Source organism: Chiloscyllium plagiosum, chromosome 5, assembly GCF_004010195.1.
Source record: "Chiloscyllium plagiosum isolate BGI_BamShark_2017 chromosome 5, ASM401019v2, whole genome shotgun sequence".
In the NCBI taxonomy this organism is placed as follows: Eukaryota; Metazoa; Chordata; class Chondrichthyes; order Orectolobiformes; family Hemiscylliidae; genus Chiloscyllium; species Chiloscyllium plagiosum.
The window spans coordinates 45,084,758-45,100,331 of record NC_057714.1 but is presented as its reverse complement, the minus strand read 5'-3'; the positions used below and the strand labels follow the sequence as shown (position 1 = coordinate 45,100,331).

The 15,574-nt window shown below is 40.6% G+C and overlaps 1 protein-coding gene across 2 annotated transcripts in view; it reads left to right on the top strand.

The window, feature by feature from the left end:
* gabbr2 (gamma-aminobutyric acid (GABA) B receptor, 2) overlaps nt 1–15,574 on the top strand; it is a 968,870-nt gene that overhangs the window by 638,434 nt on the left and 314,862 nt on the right. For both annotated transcript variants that reach the window (XM_043689956.1, XM_043689957.1), the window contains exon 4: nt 6,472–6,573. In XM_043689956.1, coding sequence (XP_043545891.1) covers nt 6,472–6,573 — 102 coding nt within the window. The remainder of the gene's footprint in view (nt 1–6,471; nt 6,574–15,574) is intronic.

Sequence of the window (15,574 nt, the reverse complement as noted above, 5' to 3'; positions counted from 1 at the left end):
TTCTGCATCTGCTTCAAAACATCTGTCAAGAATGTTACTCTGATGACAGAGATATCATCAGGAAATGCGTTACAAACAAGGGAAGTAGATGCTCATTGCTGAATTGCTTCATACTCTTTGAAAGGAATTAGAGAATGCTCCAACAAAGTTTGAAATTTTCCATACCCAACATGAAACACCCAACTTAACATGATCTGAACGTTATGAAGAAAGCTATGAAGAGGGGTTGAGTAGGTTAGGTTTATTTTCATTAGAAAAAAGGAGATTGAGGGGGGACCTGATTGAGGTTTACAAAATCATGAAGGGTATAGACAGGGTGGATAGAGACAAGATCATGACCTTCATAAACCTGTGGCTCAATGTGTAAGTTGAAAATTAAGTCCTTTTTCCCAGGGTGAAGGATTCAATAACGAGAGGTCACGCTTCAAGGTGAGAGGTGGAAAGTTTAAGGGGGATACACGCGGCAAGTACTTCACACAGAGGGTGGTGGGTGTTTGGAACATTGTGCCAGTGGAGGTGGTAGAAGCAGGCACGGTAGATTCATTTAAGATGTGTCTGGATAAATGCATGAGTAGGTGGGGAGCAGAGGGATACAGATGCTCAAGAATTGACCAACAGATTTAGAGAGTACATTTGAATCGGCTCAGGCTTGGAGGGCTTGTTCTTTGTTACTAACCCAGCAGAACTATTGAATCTCGCTGACAATCACCTTCATGAATTAAACAAACTACCCAAAAAGATTCAACACTCCAAGTGTTGCAAGAAGTAGTGATGATAGGGTGGCCTATAAAAAAAAATAATTTCTGTGTTCACAAGAGAATATTAGGAATTCAGAGATGATTGGATGGCTAAAGATGTCATATATTACAAAGAAATTTGAATTATCCCAAAGGAGTTGAAGAGAGAAGCTAAAGCACATCTATGTAGGCCATGACGGAATTCAGTTGTCTGAGGAAGGTAAGAGAGGTGCTCTTCAGGCTGAAGATGAACAATGAAATGAAGGGCCATGTCATCACATGCAGTTCATGTAATGAGTATTAAGTTAAGAAACCTTAAAGAGCCAGTGATCACGAAAGACATGCCGGACAGGTTGCGGATAAAGCCAGGAGTAGATCTCTTCATTTCCACAGGAACTTGTCATAATAGACTACTCTCATGACTACTGGGAGGTAGACCATCTGATTTTGATGACTACTAGTGAGATTATACAATGCCTGAAAGCACACTGTCATCATCACAACATTTCAGTTATTGTGATGAGCAACAATGGCCCTCAGTTCATGAGAAAAGAAGTAGCCAAAACATTAAGAATTGGAACATTCAGCACCACACTATCAAATTCATACATTTAAATGGAAAAGCTAAGGTGGTAGTGAAAATAATTAAATGAAGCATAAAAAAAATCAAACATGAATACATACAAGATAATGAGGAAGTGAACAAACACAACTCTAAGGCATAGAATGTAGTTCTACATAAAGACCAATAGCAGTTCATACTTAAACTATTCTTTCAATTGGCATGAAAGCTATTGAAGTTAGAAGTAGTATCAGGCACGTGTGACAAAATCAAGGTGAAATTTAAAAATGTCAAATTTAGCTATCACCAGACAGCCATTGCCAGAATTGAGCATTGTTGAGTTAGTCAGGGTACAAACCTTCAAAGCCGAGAGTGTAGTGCCTTCAAACTCAAAAGGAGTCAGTACAACTGGCAACTGGAGCCATACATAGAGCAGTTGTCTCTCCAGTCTTATGGAAGATATGAATGACCAGATATACATTTGTCAGTGCAGGCATATACCCACAACTGGAGAAGCTTCACTGAAGGTAGATGATGAAGATGATCTAAACTCATTGTGTGTGTTGACCATGGGTCAACTATCAAACCCTAATGTCTACAGCAGCCCTTCAACAGAAATAGAACAGTAACAATGATCTGAATTGTACCTTTTTTGGCTAAGTCTGAGTTGTGTTGAGTTTTTTGGAGGGTTTTTGTTCTGAGGCATAATGAGTTTTATCATTGTATCTTCACAAATGCATCCTATCAACTACCTAACATACGCGTGGCATCCTTCATGTCTGAGTCTAGCGCCATTTTGCCGTTCAGGGGACATCCTGTGATTAACCGACATCCTGTGATTAACCAACATCCCTTGTGCCTTTGTAATCTTTAAAGGTCCGTTATGCACTTGGGCAAGGACTATTAGTCAGGAGCTGTCCTGCACAATTCCTGACATTTGCCCTGATCCTGGCATTTGGTGGAAATCAGTGTTCCGCTTTGTGAGCAGGCTCCTGCTGGACAGGTTCAGGATGACTGCTTCTCCCAGGACCAGCAATAGAGACAACAACACCAGACCATGGCAGCCTTGGCCAAGATTACCATCTGGGTCAGTGCAGGTCTTAGCTAAATGGAGGAAGACTGAATTTGTAGTAAGTACTACAGCAACATAAAGGCTACCATTTTCTCCCTGGCTCATCACATCCACGCTCTGTTATTGTACTGTCTACCCACCCTCCACCTAGGCTGATGCTGTATCATGCTCACTAATGCCTGCAATACCATCCCTCACTCACACTCACCCACCCCAACCTCCAACACCATCATTCCTGGATGCCCGCTGTACTGCCTTACTCACTCACTTGGCACACCTCTCCACTTGCACCAACAATAACAGCTGTGCCAGCCACCTCCATGTCCCTTAATACCTGCCTCTCTGTCATTTCAGGAGGAAAGTAAATCCCAATATGGCAGAGACAGTTAAGACTGATGGTGGGCCTCTTGCTACCTCTGAGAAGAGAATTCTGACTCTGACCACCCTGAATAGCTGACTGAGTATATTCAAGTCCTAGGATGGAAGTATCAGAAGCTGCTTTAACTTAGTGTGATGGGAACCTCTGAGCAAAGGCTATCCCAATTGACTTGAATGAGATTCCTGGCTTTGTGTCTGCAGTAAACAACATGGCAAGACAGAAATAGTATGAGCCTGCAGCTCTGGCTGAGGTGGGAAAGCACACAAAGGCAATGCAAGGCAGGGATACTGTTTGAATCTCAATAGGCTCTGAGTGAGTGAGTGCTAAGAGAACAAGTGAATTGCCTGGAGATGCAGCCTGGTCTAGCCTAGGACCTGGGTGTATGTTCCTGAGTGCCCAGTGTTCTTGCTGCAGCATTACACCAAACGTTGCTAGTGCAGCCTAAGGTGCAGCTTTGAAGTGGAGGTGGATCCGGTATTTGGATCAGCGATGTACTTTGAGAATTTTTAGAGGCGTGCACATGTCTGGGAACATTGAGGTGCATGTTCTCAATACCCATGAAACATGCTTTGCGATGTTAGTGCCTGATTACCAACATAGAAATCATCTAGAGCAAGCGATGAGTTGAAGTCACCATCTACCTGCCATGACTTCCTCATTGAGATTTCTCAATATCTAGCTTGTTCAGCACATTTAATAAGTTGGGAAGTTGAATATTAATGAGACAAATTGCGGCATTAAAACTCTTTTAACCAACTATAGTCTGTCTTACTTGATCACTCACTGCTGTCTAGCAAGAAACTTGTCAAAGCCATAAAAGATGGTTCAGGATGCTCCTAATTTTGAGATAGGACTTACCATACTTCTTGCACAATTCAGTCACAGACCTCACCATAGCTTATATCATTCTGACTTCTATGTGATCTTGCCCTATATGTGGAATAAATGTGCAATAACTGATGAGGGTAACAAACTGCTTATGTATGAGACCAGTTGTGTGCATCGTGTGTAACTCATGGTGAAAATGATAATGAATGCAATTTTTTACATAAGAAAAGGGGATGTTTAGGATTGAGTTGCAATATTGCACTTATGCACCTCCTGGCTTGGCATTGTCATGAGGCGCTTATTATAAACATCCATTCTGTAGCCATTCAATAAAAACACGGTGAAACAAGTCTTTTACCCTGTGAGCTCATAACAATAAAATCCTTTATGTTGCCCCTACGGATGAATTTTCTAATACTCTTTGGATGCTGTGGAATTTGCTCTGTAAATTAACTGGGTAAATTTCCCCACATTTTGGACTTCCGGTGTAACGTAATTTGCCAAGTTTGCAAAGCAAATTCCATCGATTCCCATCAAACACTAGATATTTATACATGTAGAATCATTTGAAAGTATTTAATCTGGACTTCATTTGAAAAAGGGTGGGAAGTACCCAGATTTTAGAAAAGTATGAAAAATAGTGGCATGCGCTTTTAATGCTGAGCTCTAGTGATCCTTCTGCAAAGGATCCAATATTTATCAGATACTATTGCTGGTTTAAGGTCACGCCCAGGGTGTTTTCTTGGGTACAGCTGTACTACCTACTCCCATGCTGATATAAGTATCATTCTGTTTAGTGTTTAAGGGAGGTGTGATAGTTGGAAAACTAGAAAAACAACAAACAAGGTAAGTCCTAAAAGCACTTCAGCAACCTAACCTTCTAAGTCTGCCCAAACTAGCCTTTGTAGTTTTCAATTAAGAGGTTAATTGACATTGCAGTCTTTGCAATTATATCTAATTGCCCGCCTCGACTTGTGTCACAGGCATCAGAAGACCGCCATAAGGCTCAAATGTGCATCAGAAGCATCTACTTTTGTGAAAACGGTAACTCAGCTGTAATTTTCCATGAGTTGCCTAATTATAGTTCAATAAAGGTTTCATAATCTGGCTAAGGATTGCAGATAGGCTCCCAAAGCTGCTGCAATAAATTTCCAGCTTGGAAGGAGTAGAAGCTCACTTTTCAGCAATGTGAGAGAGAGGACACCCAGGATGGAGAAACCCCCATACTCATTTTTAACTTGAAGGGAAAAACAATTGACTCATGGGAGATTGGTTAGCGAGATTAGATCACATGGAATACAGGGAGGACTAGCTATTTGGGAACTGAACTGGCTTGAAGGTAGAAGTCAGAGAGTGGTGATGGAGAGTTTATTTTCAGACTGAATACCTGTACCAGTGGTGTGCTACAAGGATTGGTGCTGGGTCCACCACTTTTCATCATTTAATTCAATGATTTGGATGCGAACATAGGAGGTATGGTTAGTAAGTTTGTAGATGACACCAAAATTGGAGGTGTAGTGGAGAGCGAGGAAGGTTACCTCAGAGTACAATGGGATCTTGATCAGATGGGCAATGGGCGAAGGAGTGACAGATGGAGTTTAATTTAGATATATGTGAGGTGCTGCATTTTGGAAAGGCAAATCAGGGCAGGACGTATACACTTAACGATAAGTGTCCTGGAGAGTGTTGCTGAACAGAGACTTTGGAGTGCAGGTTCGTGGTTCCTTGAAAGTGGAGTCACAGGTAGATAGGATAGTGAAGAAGACATTTGATATGGTTTCCTTTACTGGTTAGTGCACTGAATATAGGAGTTAGGAGATCATGTTGCGGCTGTACAGAACATTGGTTCGGCCATTTTTGGAATATTGTGTGTAATTCTGGTCTCTCTCATATAGGAAGGATGTTGTGAAAGTTGAAAGGGTTCAGAAAAGCAATAGGGAGAGGCTGAATAGGCTGGGACTATTTTCTCTAGAGCATCGAAGGCTGGACGCTGACCTTCTAGAGGTTTACAGAATAATGAAGGGCATGGATAGGGTAAATAGGCAAGGTCTTTTTCCTAAGGTGGATGAGTCCAAAGATAGAGGCCATAGGTTTAAGGGAGAGGGGAATCATATAAAAGGGACCTAAGGGGCAACATTTCCATGAAGAGGGTAGTGTGTGTATGGAATGAGCTGCCAGAAGAAGTGGAGCCTGGTACAACATTTAAAAAGCATTTGGATGGGTACATAAATAGGTAAGGTTTAGAGGGATTTGGGCTCAAGGCTGGCAAATGGGACTAGATTTATATATGATATCTGCTTGGCAGAGACGAGTTGGACCGAAAGGTCTGTTTCCATGCTCTATGACTGAGCAGTCAAGCCATCATCATGCAACCATGGTTGCCTGAGTCTGGAGGTGATAGCAGGCAGGTGAAGTCTGACTCTTAAACATGTCACAACGGTGGTTAAAAATGGACTATCAATGTTCAACTTCCATCATCTGATTTGGTACCAGAGATCTTTCCAGGACTAAAATGCATTTCTAAAAAAAAAGGAAAAGTACTGACTCAAGAAGGTCACCTGGCCAGATTAAGCTAACTCCACAAAACCATCAATAATCTAGAATCTGCCTGAACTAAACACACTTAGGTTGTTCCAGGATGACAGATTCTCCCTTGATATGTAACACATAATGTCAGTTCAGATGTTTAATATGTTAATAGCTGAAAAGAAATGGCTGAATTTTATAAAAATTGTTCAAAATCATTGCTGGTCTGTTAACCTTTCTCTTGGCATTTTGAGTTTTGAGAAAATACTAGCATATCAATGTAAGTGTGTGTACTACGTGAGAATAATATTGCATCAGTTCTTTATAACGTTATTACCAATATTCTGTTTCTCTTCTTTCCTGACAGGTGAGGAATGATCTGACCAATGAGCTGGAGAAAGCAGACATTCAAATTGCAGATACTGAGAGTTTCTCTAATGATCCTTGTCTAAGCGTCAGAAAGCTTAGGGTAAGTAATGGAAAATATTAACGGTACATGGTAAACCAAGACATCATGAAAACTAAATATAGATTGTTAAATAATTTCCACTACTGAGGGGTAATTGGCAGAATACTATCTCTTTATCTGTGAAAATGTTTATTCCAATTCAGCACAGTTTGGACCTCACTACCTTCCCACCTCTAGACCAGCTGAGACCATGGTAGGAATCCCCATGGATGGCTTTCCTATCCCACTGCTAACTGAGTCCTTTAAGTGTGCATTTAAGATTCTTATTCTCCCTATAGTGTTGTTAACTCAGCAACAAGCAATGATATTGCTATGCAGGAAACATGACAAGCAAACATGCAGGGTTTCTTGTGGGTTCCAGGGTTATTGATATTGGGGTGGTGATCCTTCAGTCACAGGCACTCTGTGCTTGATGAAGGGATCTGATATTGGAAACAGAAGGGGTGCCTGCAAGAGCCACTCTTGCTCTTTTTACCAAGCTACGGAACCTCCACCCTGCGGCTTCCCACGCTCCTGTGACTCATGTATAACCCGGGACCCGGAAACCTCAGATCAGTGTCATCCAGTAATATCCAACCACCTTCCTCCTCCCTCTCCCTCCCCTTGGATTGCTGTTTAATGAGGTGCCAGAATTATCTGAAGGTCTTTGGCAATCAAATATACTCATCACATATTATTCAAGTGTCTATGAACTATTCCGAACTTTTTTCTGAGCTTGGTAAGTTGGTTTGACGGGATGAGAGATGGTCAAGAAATGATCTTGCTGTGAAAAATTATAACATCATGACTATATTCAATTTGTCCTCATGATATAACAAGAAGATAATGCTGGGATTCCAGGAGCTTATTTCACTTTGTAACTTCTGAATGATAAAAACATGAATTGGAGTAGTATGTACACTGATGTTTCTTAGCTCGCTGAGCTTGAAGATTTGTTTTCAGACATTTCGTCACCATACTAGGTAACATCATCAGTGAGAGTCTCCAGTGAAGCACTGGTGGTATGTCCCACCTCTCTATTTATAGGGCTTGGTTTCTTAAGGTGGGTGATGTCCGGTTTTCCAGTTCTTTTTTTCAAGGGAAGGTGGATAGGATCTAAATCGATGTGTTTATTGATGGCGTTCTGGTTAGAATGTTATGCCTTGTAGAATTCTCATGCATGTCATTGTTTCACCTGTCTTAGGATGTGTGTGTTGACCCAATCAAAGTGGTGTCCTTCTTTGTCTGTATGTATGGAAACTAATGATAGAGGGTTGTACCTTTTGGTGGCCAGTTGATGTTCATGTATCCTGGTGGCAAGTTTCCTGCTAGTTTGTCCGATGTAGAGCTTTTTACAGTTCTTGCATGGTATCTTGTAAATTATGTTAGTTTTGCTGGTAGTGTCTAATGGATCCTTTATGTTCGATCGCCGATGTTTAAGTGTGTTGGTAAGTTTGTGGGCTACCATGATGCCCAGGGGTCTGAGTAGTCTGGAATTCATTTCTGATATGTCTTTGATGTAAGGTAATGTGGCTATAATTTTTGGTTGCGTTGTGTCTGCTTGTTTGGGTTTATTTCTGAGGAATCAGTGGATTGTTTTTACTTACTACCCATTTTTCTTGAAAACATTGTATAGATATTTTCCTTTTGCTTTTTGTAGTTCTTGGGTGCTGCAGTGTGATATAGCTCATTGAACACTCATTGCAGCTCCGTTTCTGGGTGTTGGGATGATTGCTTCTGAAGTTCAGAAGCAAAAGACACAATCCACCATCTCTAGTTTCTAACTATAGACTTATCATCAACCTGAGCTACAAATCTTCTTAAAAATTGCTAACTGATGTTTCATTGTATCCCTCCACTCACAGAGTTCCTCAACTTTCTTTGTGTAAGAATCACATTAAAATATGGAGGCTTCTGTCATTGGTCATTCAACCTATTTAAGACTTAGATAGCTCACCATGAGATCAATTTTAAATTCCCTGTTAAACCTCTATCCTGCAAACTATTAAAATACCATTACTTATAACATATAGCTCTGAGCATATGTATCACTAGCTGATGGTTGTATCTGTTTGTGAGCAATGCATGCTCAGTTCCACCAACACGCCAATAAATGAGTTACAAAATCATGATTTTAAACACTGATTTGAAAAGGGGCTGGTTCCATTAAATATTATGAATAATGCTGAGCTATGTGAAAGAAATAGTTTAAACGTTTAAACTGAAACTGAGATCTTTGACAGCAAATAAAAATGTTAATATTATTTTAGCCTGTTTCACAATTTTGTTACTGATGCATAGTCTCTTTATGAAAAAAAAGTGTATTTTCAAATAGAAGAGATAAACTAGGTTTGATTCTGTCAGTGTGGCTTTTAATGATGTTTGGGAGGATCATAGTAACTGATTTATATGCTCTTGAGACTTGCCCTTGGAACTGAGCAGAAAGATAATTTGCTTCAAAGGACTAGATATGGGAACACTGCAGGGATGCATTGCTTGATACGCCATGCCTGGGAGTTCATGAGGACAATATGGTGATTTAAGAACTGAGCCCCTAAAACCTTTACAGAGAAGAAGCTTTATACTGATTGGAAGTGTCTGCCTTTGGGTAATTATACAGTTCTGTTTCTGATATGGACTCCTCGAGAGAAGGTGAATATTCTAAAGTAGCAAAAAAATAATTAGCTGCTGATATAGTGAGTTTGGAGGTGATTGCTAAAATGTAGATCTGAAGACAACTGTCACCATTGATCAAAATGGCCCACACAGGTTTCCAAGATCACAAGATAGATGCATGAATACCATCCTTTCTCTTCCAGTCCTCAAACATTCCTTAACTTATCCCAATATTTGTGACTTCACCACTCCAGAAGTCTTTTTGTATAAGGAAGTTCATCTAATAGCATAATTAGCATAATTGTGAACTCATGTCCCTTGTTTTCATTTAAATTTGAATTTGGTTTCTGGGTCTCTTTTATTCCACGTACTACCAATTGATATTGTCCTCTACATTTTTCATTTAGCTTGTTGGAAGACTAAAAACCTGAAGACTTTTCCTGTTTTAATCTGTTACCTATCTCACTAGTCTCAAGACTTCTTTCTGCAGCATTTTCAGGGTTGAATGCCTTCTTTGTGTTTCAGAAAGCAGAATCTGAACAATTGAACTGACATTATGCGACTAAGACTTAATGTCATTTAGAAAATACGATGTCATTTAGGAAATACAATGTCATTTAGGAAATACGTCCTGCTATTTTGCAGCTCTTTTGCCTCCTTAGTTCAGCACTATACCTTTCTTTATTGCTATGCACAGGCAATGATAGCATAGTGGTAATGTTACCGGATTAGTAATTCAGAGGCTGGATGCATGTTCTGAAGTCACAAATTCAAATTCCACTGAAACAGCTCTGGGAAATTATATTTGATGAATTAATCTGAAGTAAAAGGCTAGCTGTATTGTGAATCATCATAAAGTTGTTGGGTTGTTATTAAAAAAAAACAAATTTTGTTTGCTAGTGCCATTCAGGGAAGGAAACCTGCCATCCCTGATCTATCCTACATATGACTCTAGGGCTACAATGAAGTAACTGACTCTTAATTGCCATCATAAATAGTGTAGCAAGCCACTTAGTTATATGAATCTGCTACCAGGAAAACAAACTATGCATGTGCCTACACCACATGGATTGTAGCCATTCAAGAAAACAGTTCATCCTCTCAAGGGAAATTGGGAATGGACAATAAATTCTGCCAAGTCAGCAACATCTATCCATGGAATAAATAATAATAAAGAAAGATGATCTGATACTTCAAGCAATTTTTCAACTAATATATGATGGTCCTCAGATGACAGAGCACATTTGACCAGTTTCTTTTTGTCTAGTCAGATTATTGGTAGCACAAGTCCCCATTTCTGATCAATTCGACCAGTATTTATATACCTCAAATATAGTTGTTGCTGTTGGGTAGGAAGATTACTTGTGTTAGCAACATCACAGAATAGTGGAGAGGAATGGGGAGAATTATATGTATGGCATTGAACAAAGAGTATTATCTAGCAGGAAGTAAACTGTTGAGACAAATATATATAAAGGAAAGTAATTATTTGGCCAATATTGTAGAGTTATTTTTTTCATTTGCAAAGCGAAGTTTAACTCAGGATAAACAGAGAGATTGAAAATAAAATTGTATTTTATTGGGAAGTGGCCACATATGATGCTGTCAGTGAAACTTTGCCATAAAAATGTAATTAAAGGTATTTTAGAAAAATATATATAAAAATGGAGTGTCTCTTTCATTTTAGAAAGCCATTGTTGTAAAAAGAAATGCGAGGAGTATCTGAAAAGAAACTTGGAAATATCGCAAGATAGCAGTTTTAATATAGCCCTAGGGCTGGCCTGGAGCTGTCCTTCTGGAGATGAAGGCTGCTATTATTTTAATGAAATGATATTTGTTATTAATAGAGAATTCCTTGTTTATCGAAAATGAACTTACAAAATTCATAGAGGGCTCGTCAGCGCAAATGCAGAAAGGATGTCTTCCCTGGTTTCCCAGAACCAGAGAGCACAGTCTCAGAATAAGGGACAGAGCATTTAATACTGAGATGAAAAGGAATGTCTTCACACTGATGCTGGTGAATCTCTGGAATTCAAGGTCAGTCATTGAGTATGCTCATGACAGAAATTGATGGATTTCTTGATAATAATGACAACAAGAGATTTGGGGTTGATGAGAAAAAATGGCACTCAGGTAGTTGATTAACAATGATTTTGTTGAATGGTAAGTTGACTTCAGGAATTGATTAGCATATTCCTGCACCATATTCCATGTTGTTATCAAAATCCTGATGTAATTGACACTATTTCTATTGAGCCCATGATTATGGATCTTTGTAGCATCCTTTTCTGGCTTTTTAGCTTGCTTTAGGTCTGTTTTAAATTGATGGGATCAGAATAGAACACAAGTTTTTGGAAATTGCTTAAGAAAACTGTACATGGTGTGATGAAATTGAAATGTGTTTGTTAAGATTATAGTTCTGATATTGCTACATCTCAAATCAATCCCTCTGCCTGACAGTAAGCTGGAAACCATTTACTCCACCAGACAGAAATCAAAATGGATGTCAAGTTTCCCAGCATTATTATTTATATCTATTTCCTGAATAAGCTAGAGAAGCTGTAGCCATGAGTATTCATATAGTAATATAAATTGCAAGGCAGTCATGGAGTATTGGTTCTGCACAGCAAATTCAGAGTCAGCCAGTCTTTCCACACTGCTTTCACATGCGTGCCTAAAGCTCACTGTGAACTGGAGTTAATAGTGAGCTAAAAACTAGATTATAACTGGAAATTTAAGACATGCAGCACTTGACTTGTTGCTCATTCTTTCCAGCGTGTATCCCTGTGATTCAAACATAAATACGCATCTTGTCAGGAGGTACTGCGCTGACACAACGGTATGGAAAGGAAGAAACATGAGACATCATATATAAGTTATAACATCTATGCAAACATTGTGCGTAGCTCCCTGAGGGCAAGCAGGTGACATAATTGTGAAGTTCCTGCACTTCTGTTAATGTAGGTTCACAATGCACACATAAATGTCTGCTCCAATGCCTTTGTCTCTGTCAGACCTCAGCAAAGAGACACCCATTTGAGAGGTGAGCAGCTTCTTCACACTTTCCAAGCATTGTTCATCTTTCACAACTCCTTCAGTGCAGATAGCATTCAGCGTCCATGAAGTTTTAAAGACCACATCTTTTTATTTTGCAGTATTTTGTTTGTGGGCTGAAATGGGAAAATAACTGTTACAATAGCTAAGGATTGTTGAAGGATTTCTGTGCTTATTAAAATCACATTACCTGGCACTCATTATAAGAGCTACATAAAAAGTTATTGATAAACGTAGTTACAGATGGACTGGAACCAGAGGGTCTGTATGAATGGAGATTTGGCCAGCAGCACGTAGCTGATTGGTCTCTGAAATAGTGACCCATTATCAATCACAAAGGTTTCCTGCCAGCCAACACTGATGCCATTGGCTTCCAGATCACGAAGCAGCTTGGGGTGTGAAAGTCGAAGTTCTAACTTGGAGGAAGACTAATGTGGGAAGTATTAGGCAAGAACGAGAGTATATTTCTGTTAGGGTGAAAGGAAGGGCTGGTAGGTTTAGGGAATGCTGGATGACTAGAGAAATTGAAGTTTTAGTGAAGAAAAAGCAGGAAGTATATGTCAAGTATAGACAGCAGAGATCAAGTGAATTCTTTCAAGAGTATAAAGGCAGTAGGATTATACTTAAGAGGGGAATCAAGAGGACAAAAAGAGGACATGAGATAGACAATAGACAATAGGTGTAGGAGTATGCCATTCGGCCTTTCGAGGCTGATCATCCACAATCAGTTTCCTGTTCCTGCCTTATCCCCATAACCCTTGATTCTACTATCCTTAAGAGCTCTATCCATCTCCTTCTTTAAAGTATCCAGAAACTTGACCTCCACTGCCTTCTGGGGCAGAGCATTCCATACATTCACCACTCTTTGCGATGAGGCATGACTTAGGATGTGTGGCTTGGAAAAGTAAGCTTCAAGGCAAGGCCGTAATTGATATGTGGAGCTTGTTCAAGGAGCAACTATTGAGTGTCCTTGATAAGTATGTACCCGTCAGGCAGGGATGAAAGGGTCGTGTTAGGGAGCCGTGGTTTAATAAGGAATTGGAATCCCTTGTTAAATGGAAGAGGGCGGCCTATCTCAAGATGAGACGTGAAGGTTCAATTGGGGCGATTGAGAGTTATAAGGTAGCCAGGAAGGACCTGAAGAGAGAGCTAAGAGCAGCAAGGAGGGAACATGAAAGGTCCTTAGTTGGTAGGATCAGGGAAAACCCTAAGGCTTTCTATAGGTACGTCAGGAATAAAAGAATGACTAGGGTAGGAATAGGTCCAGTCAAGGATAGTAGTGAGAAGTTGCGTGTGGAGGCTGAAGAGATTGGGGAGACACTGAATGAATACGTATTCCTGTGAAGCAGCTTTGACAGGCTGAATCTTCCCTTACATTTCCTGTGTAACAGGTATGATAGATTAAAAGCTCTGCTCTAATTGCGGAGTAACCGCCTCCAATGGCTGAATTGCGTTATTCTTTTCCTGTTTATAACTCTTAATGGGCTGAATAGCCTTCTTTAGTGTAGATGTAGTTGCGAATGTTGCTGGATATTTTGGGACCATTAGTGAACAGCTCACTGCTGATTTTATGATTGAGGGAAGGTCATTGATGCTGAAGCTGCTGCTAGCTCACACTGCCTCATAGATGCCCAGTTTCCTTTTGCTCGGTCCTTTAGACTTATACCCTACTTAACAGAAGGGAATGCCACATAACACAGTTGGCAGTATCTTCAATACGAGACTGAGACCTTCCCTCCGCCAAGACTATGTGCTGGATGCTACTATATAGAGTCATAGAGATGTACAGCATGGAAACAGACCCTTCGGTCCAACCCATCCATGCTGATCAGATATCCCAATCCAATCTAGTCCCACCTGCCAGCTCCTGGCTCATATCCCTCCAAACCCTTCCTATTCATATACCCATCAAACTGCCTCTTCAATGTTGTAATTGTACCAGCCTCCACTATTTCCTCTTGCAGCTCATTCCATGCATGTACCCACCCTCTGTGTGAAAAAGTTGCCCCTTAGGTCTCTTTTATATCTTTCCCCTCTCACCCTAAACCTATCCCCTCTAGTTCTGTTTCCCTGGGGACTCCCCGACCCCGGGGAAAGACTTTGTCTATTTAACCTTTCCATGCCCCTCATAATTTTGTAAACCACTATAATATCACCCCTCAACCTCCGACGCTCCAGGGAAAACTGCCCCAGCCTGTTCAGCCTTTCCACGTATCGAGTCAGCTATTACAAGGGGGGATAGCTTTAAATTAAGGGGGGTAGGTATAGGAGAGATGTTAGAGGTTGTTTCTTTACTCAGCGAGTCGTGAGTTTATGGAATGCCCTGCCAGTAGCAGTGGTGGACTCTTCCTCATTATGGGCATTTAAGCGGGCATTGGGTAGGCATATGGAGGATAGTGGGCTAGTGTAGGTTAGGTGGGCTTGGATCGGCGCAACATCGAGGGCCGAAGGGCCTGTACTGCGCTGTATTCTTCTATGTTCTATGTTCTATGTTCTTTGGGTGAAAAAGTTTCTCCTCAACTCTGTTCTAAATGGCCTACCCCTTATTTTAAACTGTGTCCTCTGGTTCAGGACTCACCCATCAGTGGAAACATGCTTCCTGCCTCCAGCATGTCCAGTCCTTTAATAATCTTATACGTCTCAATCAGATCCCCTCTCATCCTTCTAAACTTAAGTTTATACAAGCCTAGTGGCTCCAATCTTTTAATGTATAATAGTCCTGCCATTCTGGGAATTGACCGCTGCACTCCCTCAATAGCCAGAATGTCCTTCCTCAAATTTGGAAACCAAAGCTTCACACAATACTCCAGGTGCTGTCTCACCCCAAAGCTTCACACAATACTCCAGGTGCTGTCTCACCAGGGCCCTGTACAGCTGCAGAAGGGCCTCTTTGCTCCTATACTCAATTCCTTTTGTTATGAAGGCCAGCATGCCATTAGCTTTCTTCACTGCCTGCTGTACCTGCATGCTTGCTTTCATTGACTGATGTACAAGAACACCTAGATCTTGTTGTACTTCCCCTTTACCTAACTTGACTCCATTTAGATAGTGATCTACCTTTCTGTTCTTGCCACCAAAGTGGATAACCACACATTTATCCACATTAAACTGCATCTGCCATGCATCCATCCACTCACCTAGCCTGTCCAAGTCACCTTGTATTCTCATAACATCCTCCTCACATTTCACCCTGCCACCCAATTTTGTGTCACCAGTAAATTCACTAATATTACTTTTAATACCTTCATCTACATTATTAATGTATATTGTAAACAGCTGCGGTCCCAGCACTGAAGCTTGTGGCACCCCAACTGGTCACCGCCTGCCATTCTGAAAGCAATCTGTTTATCAC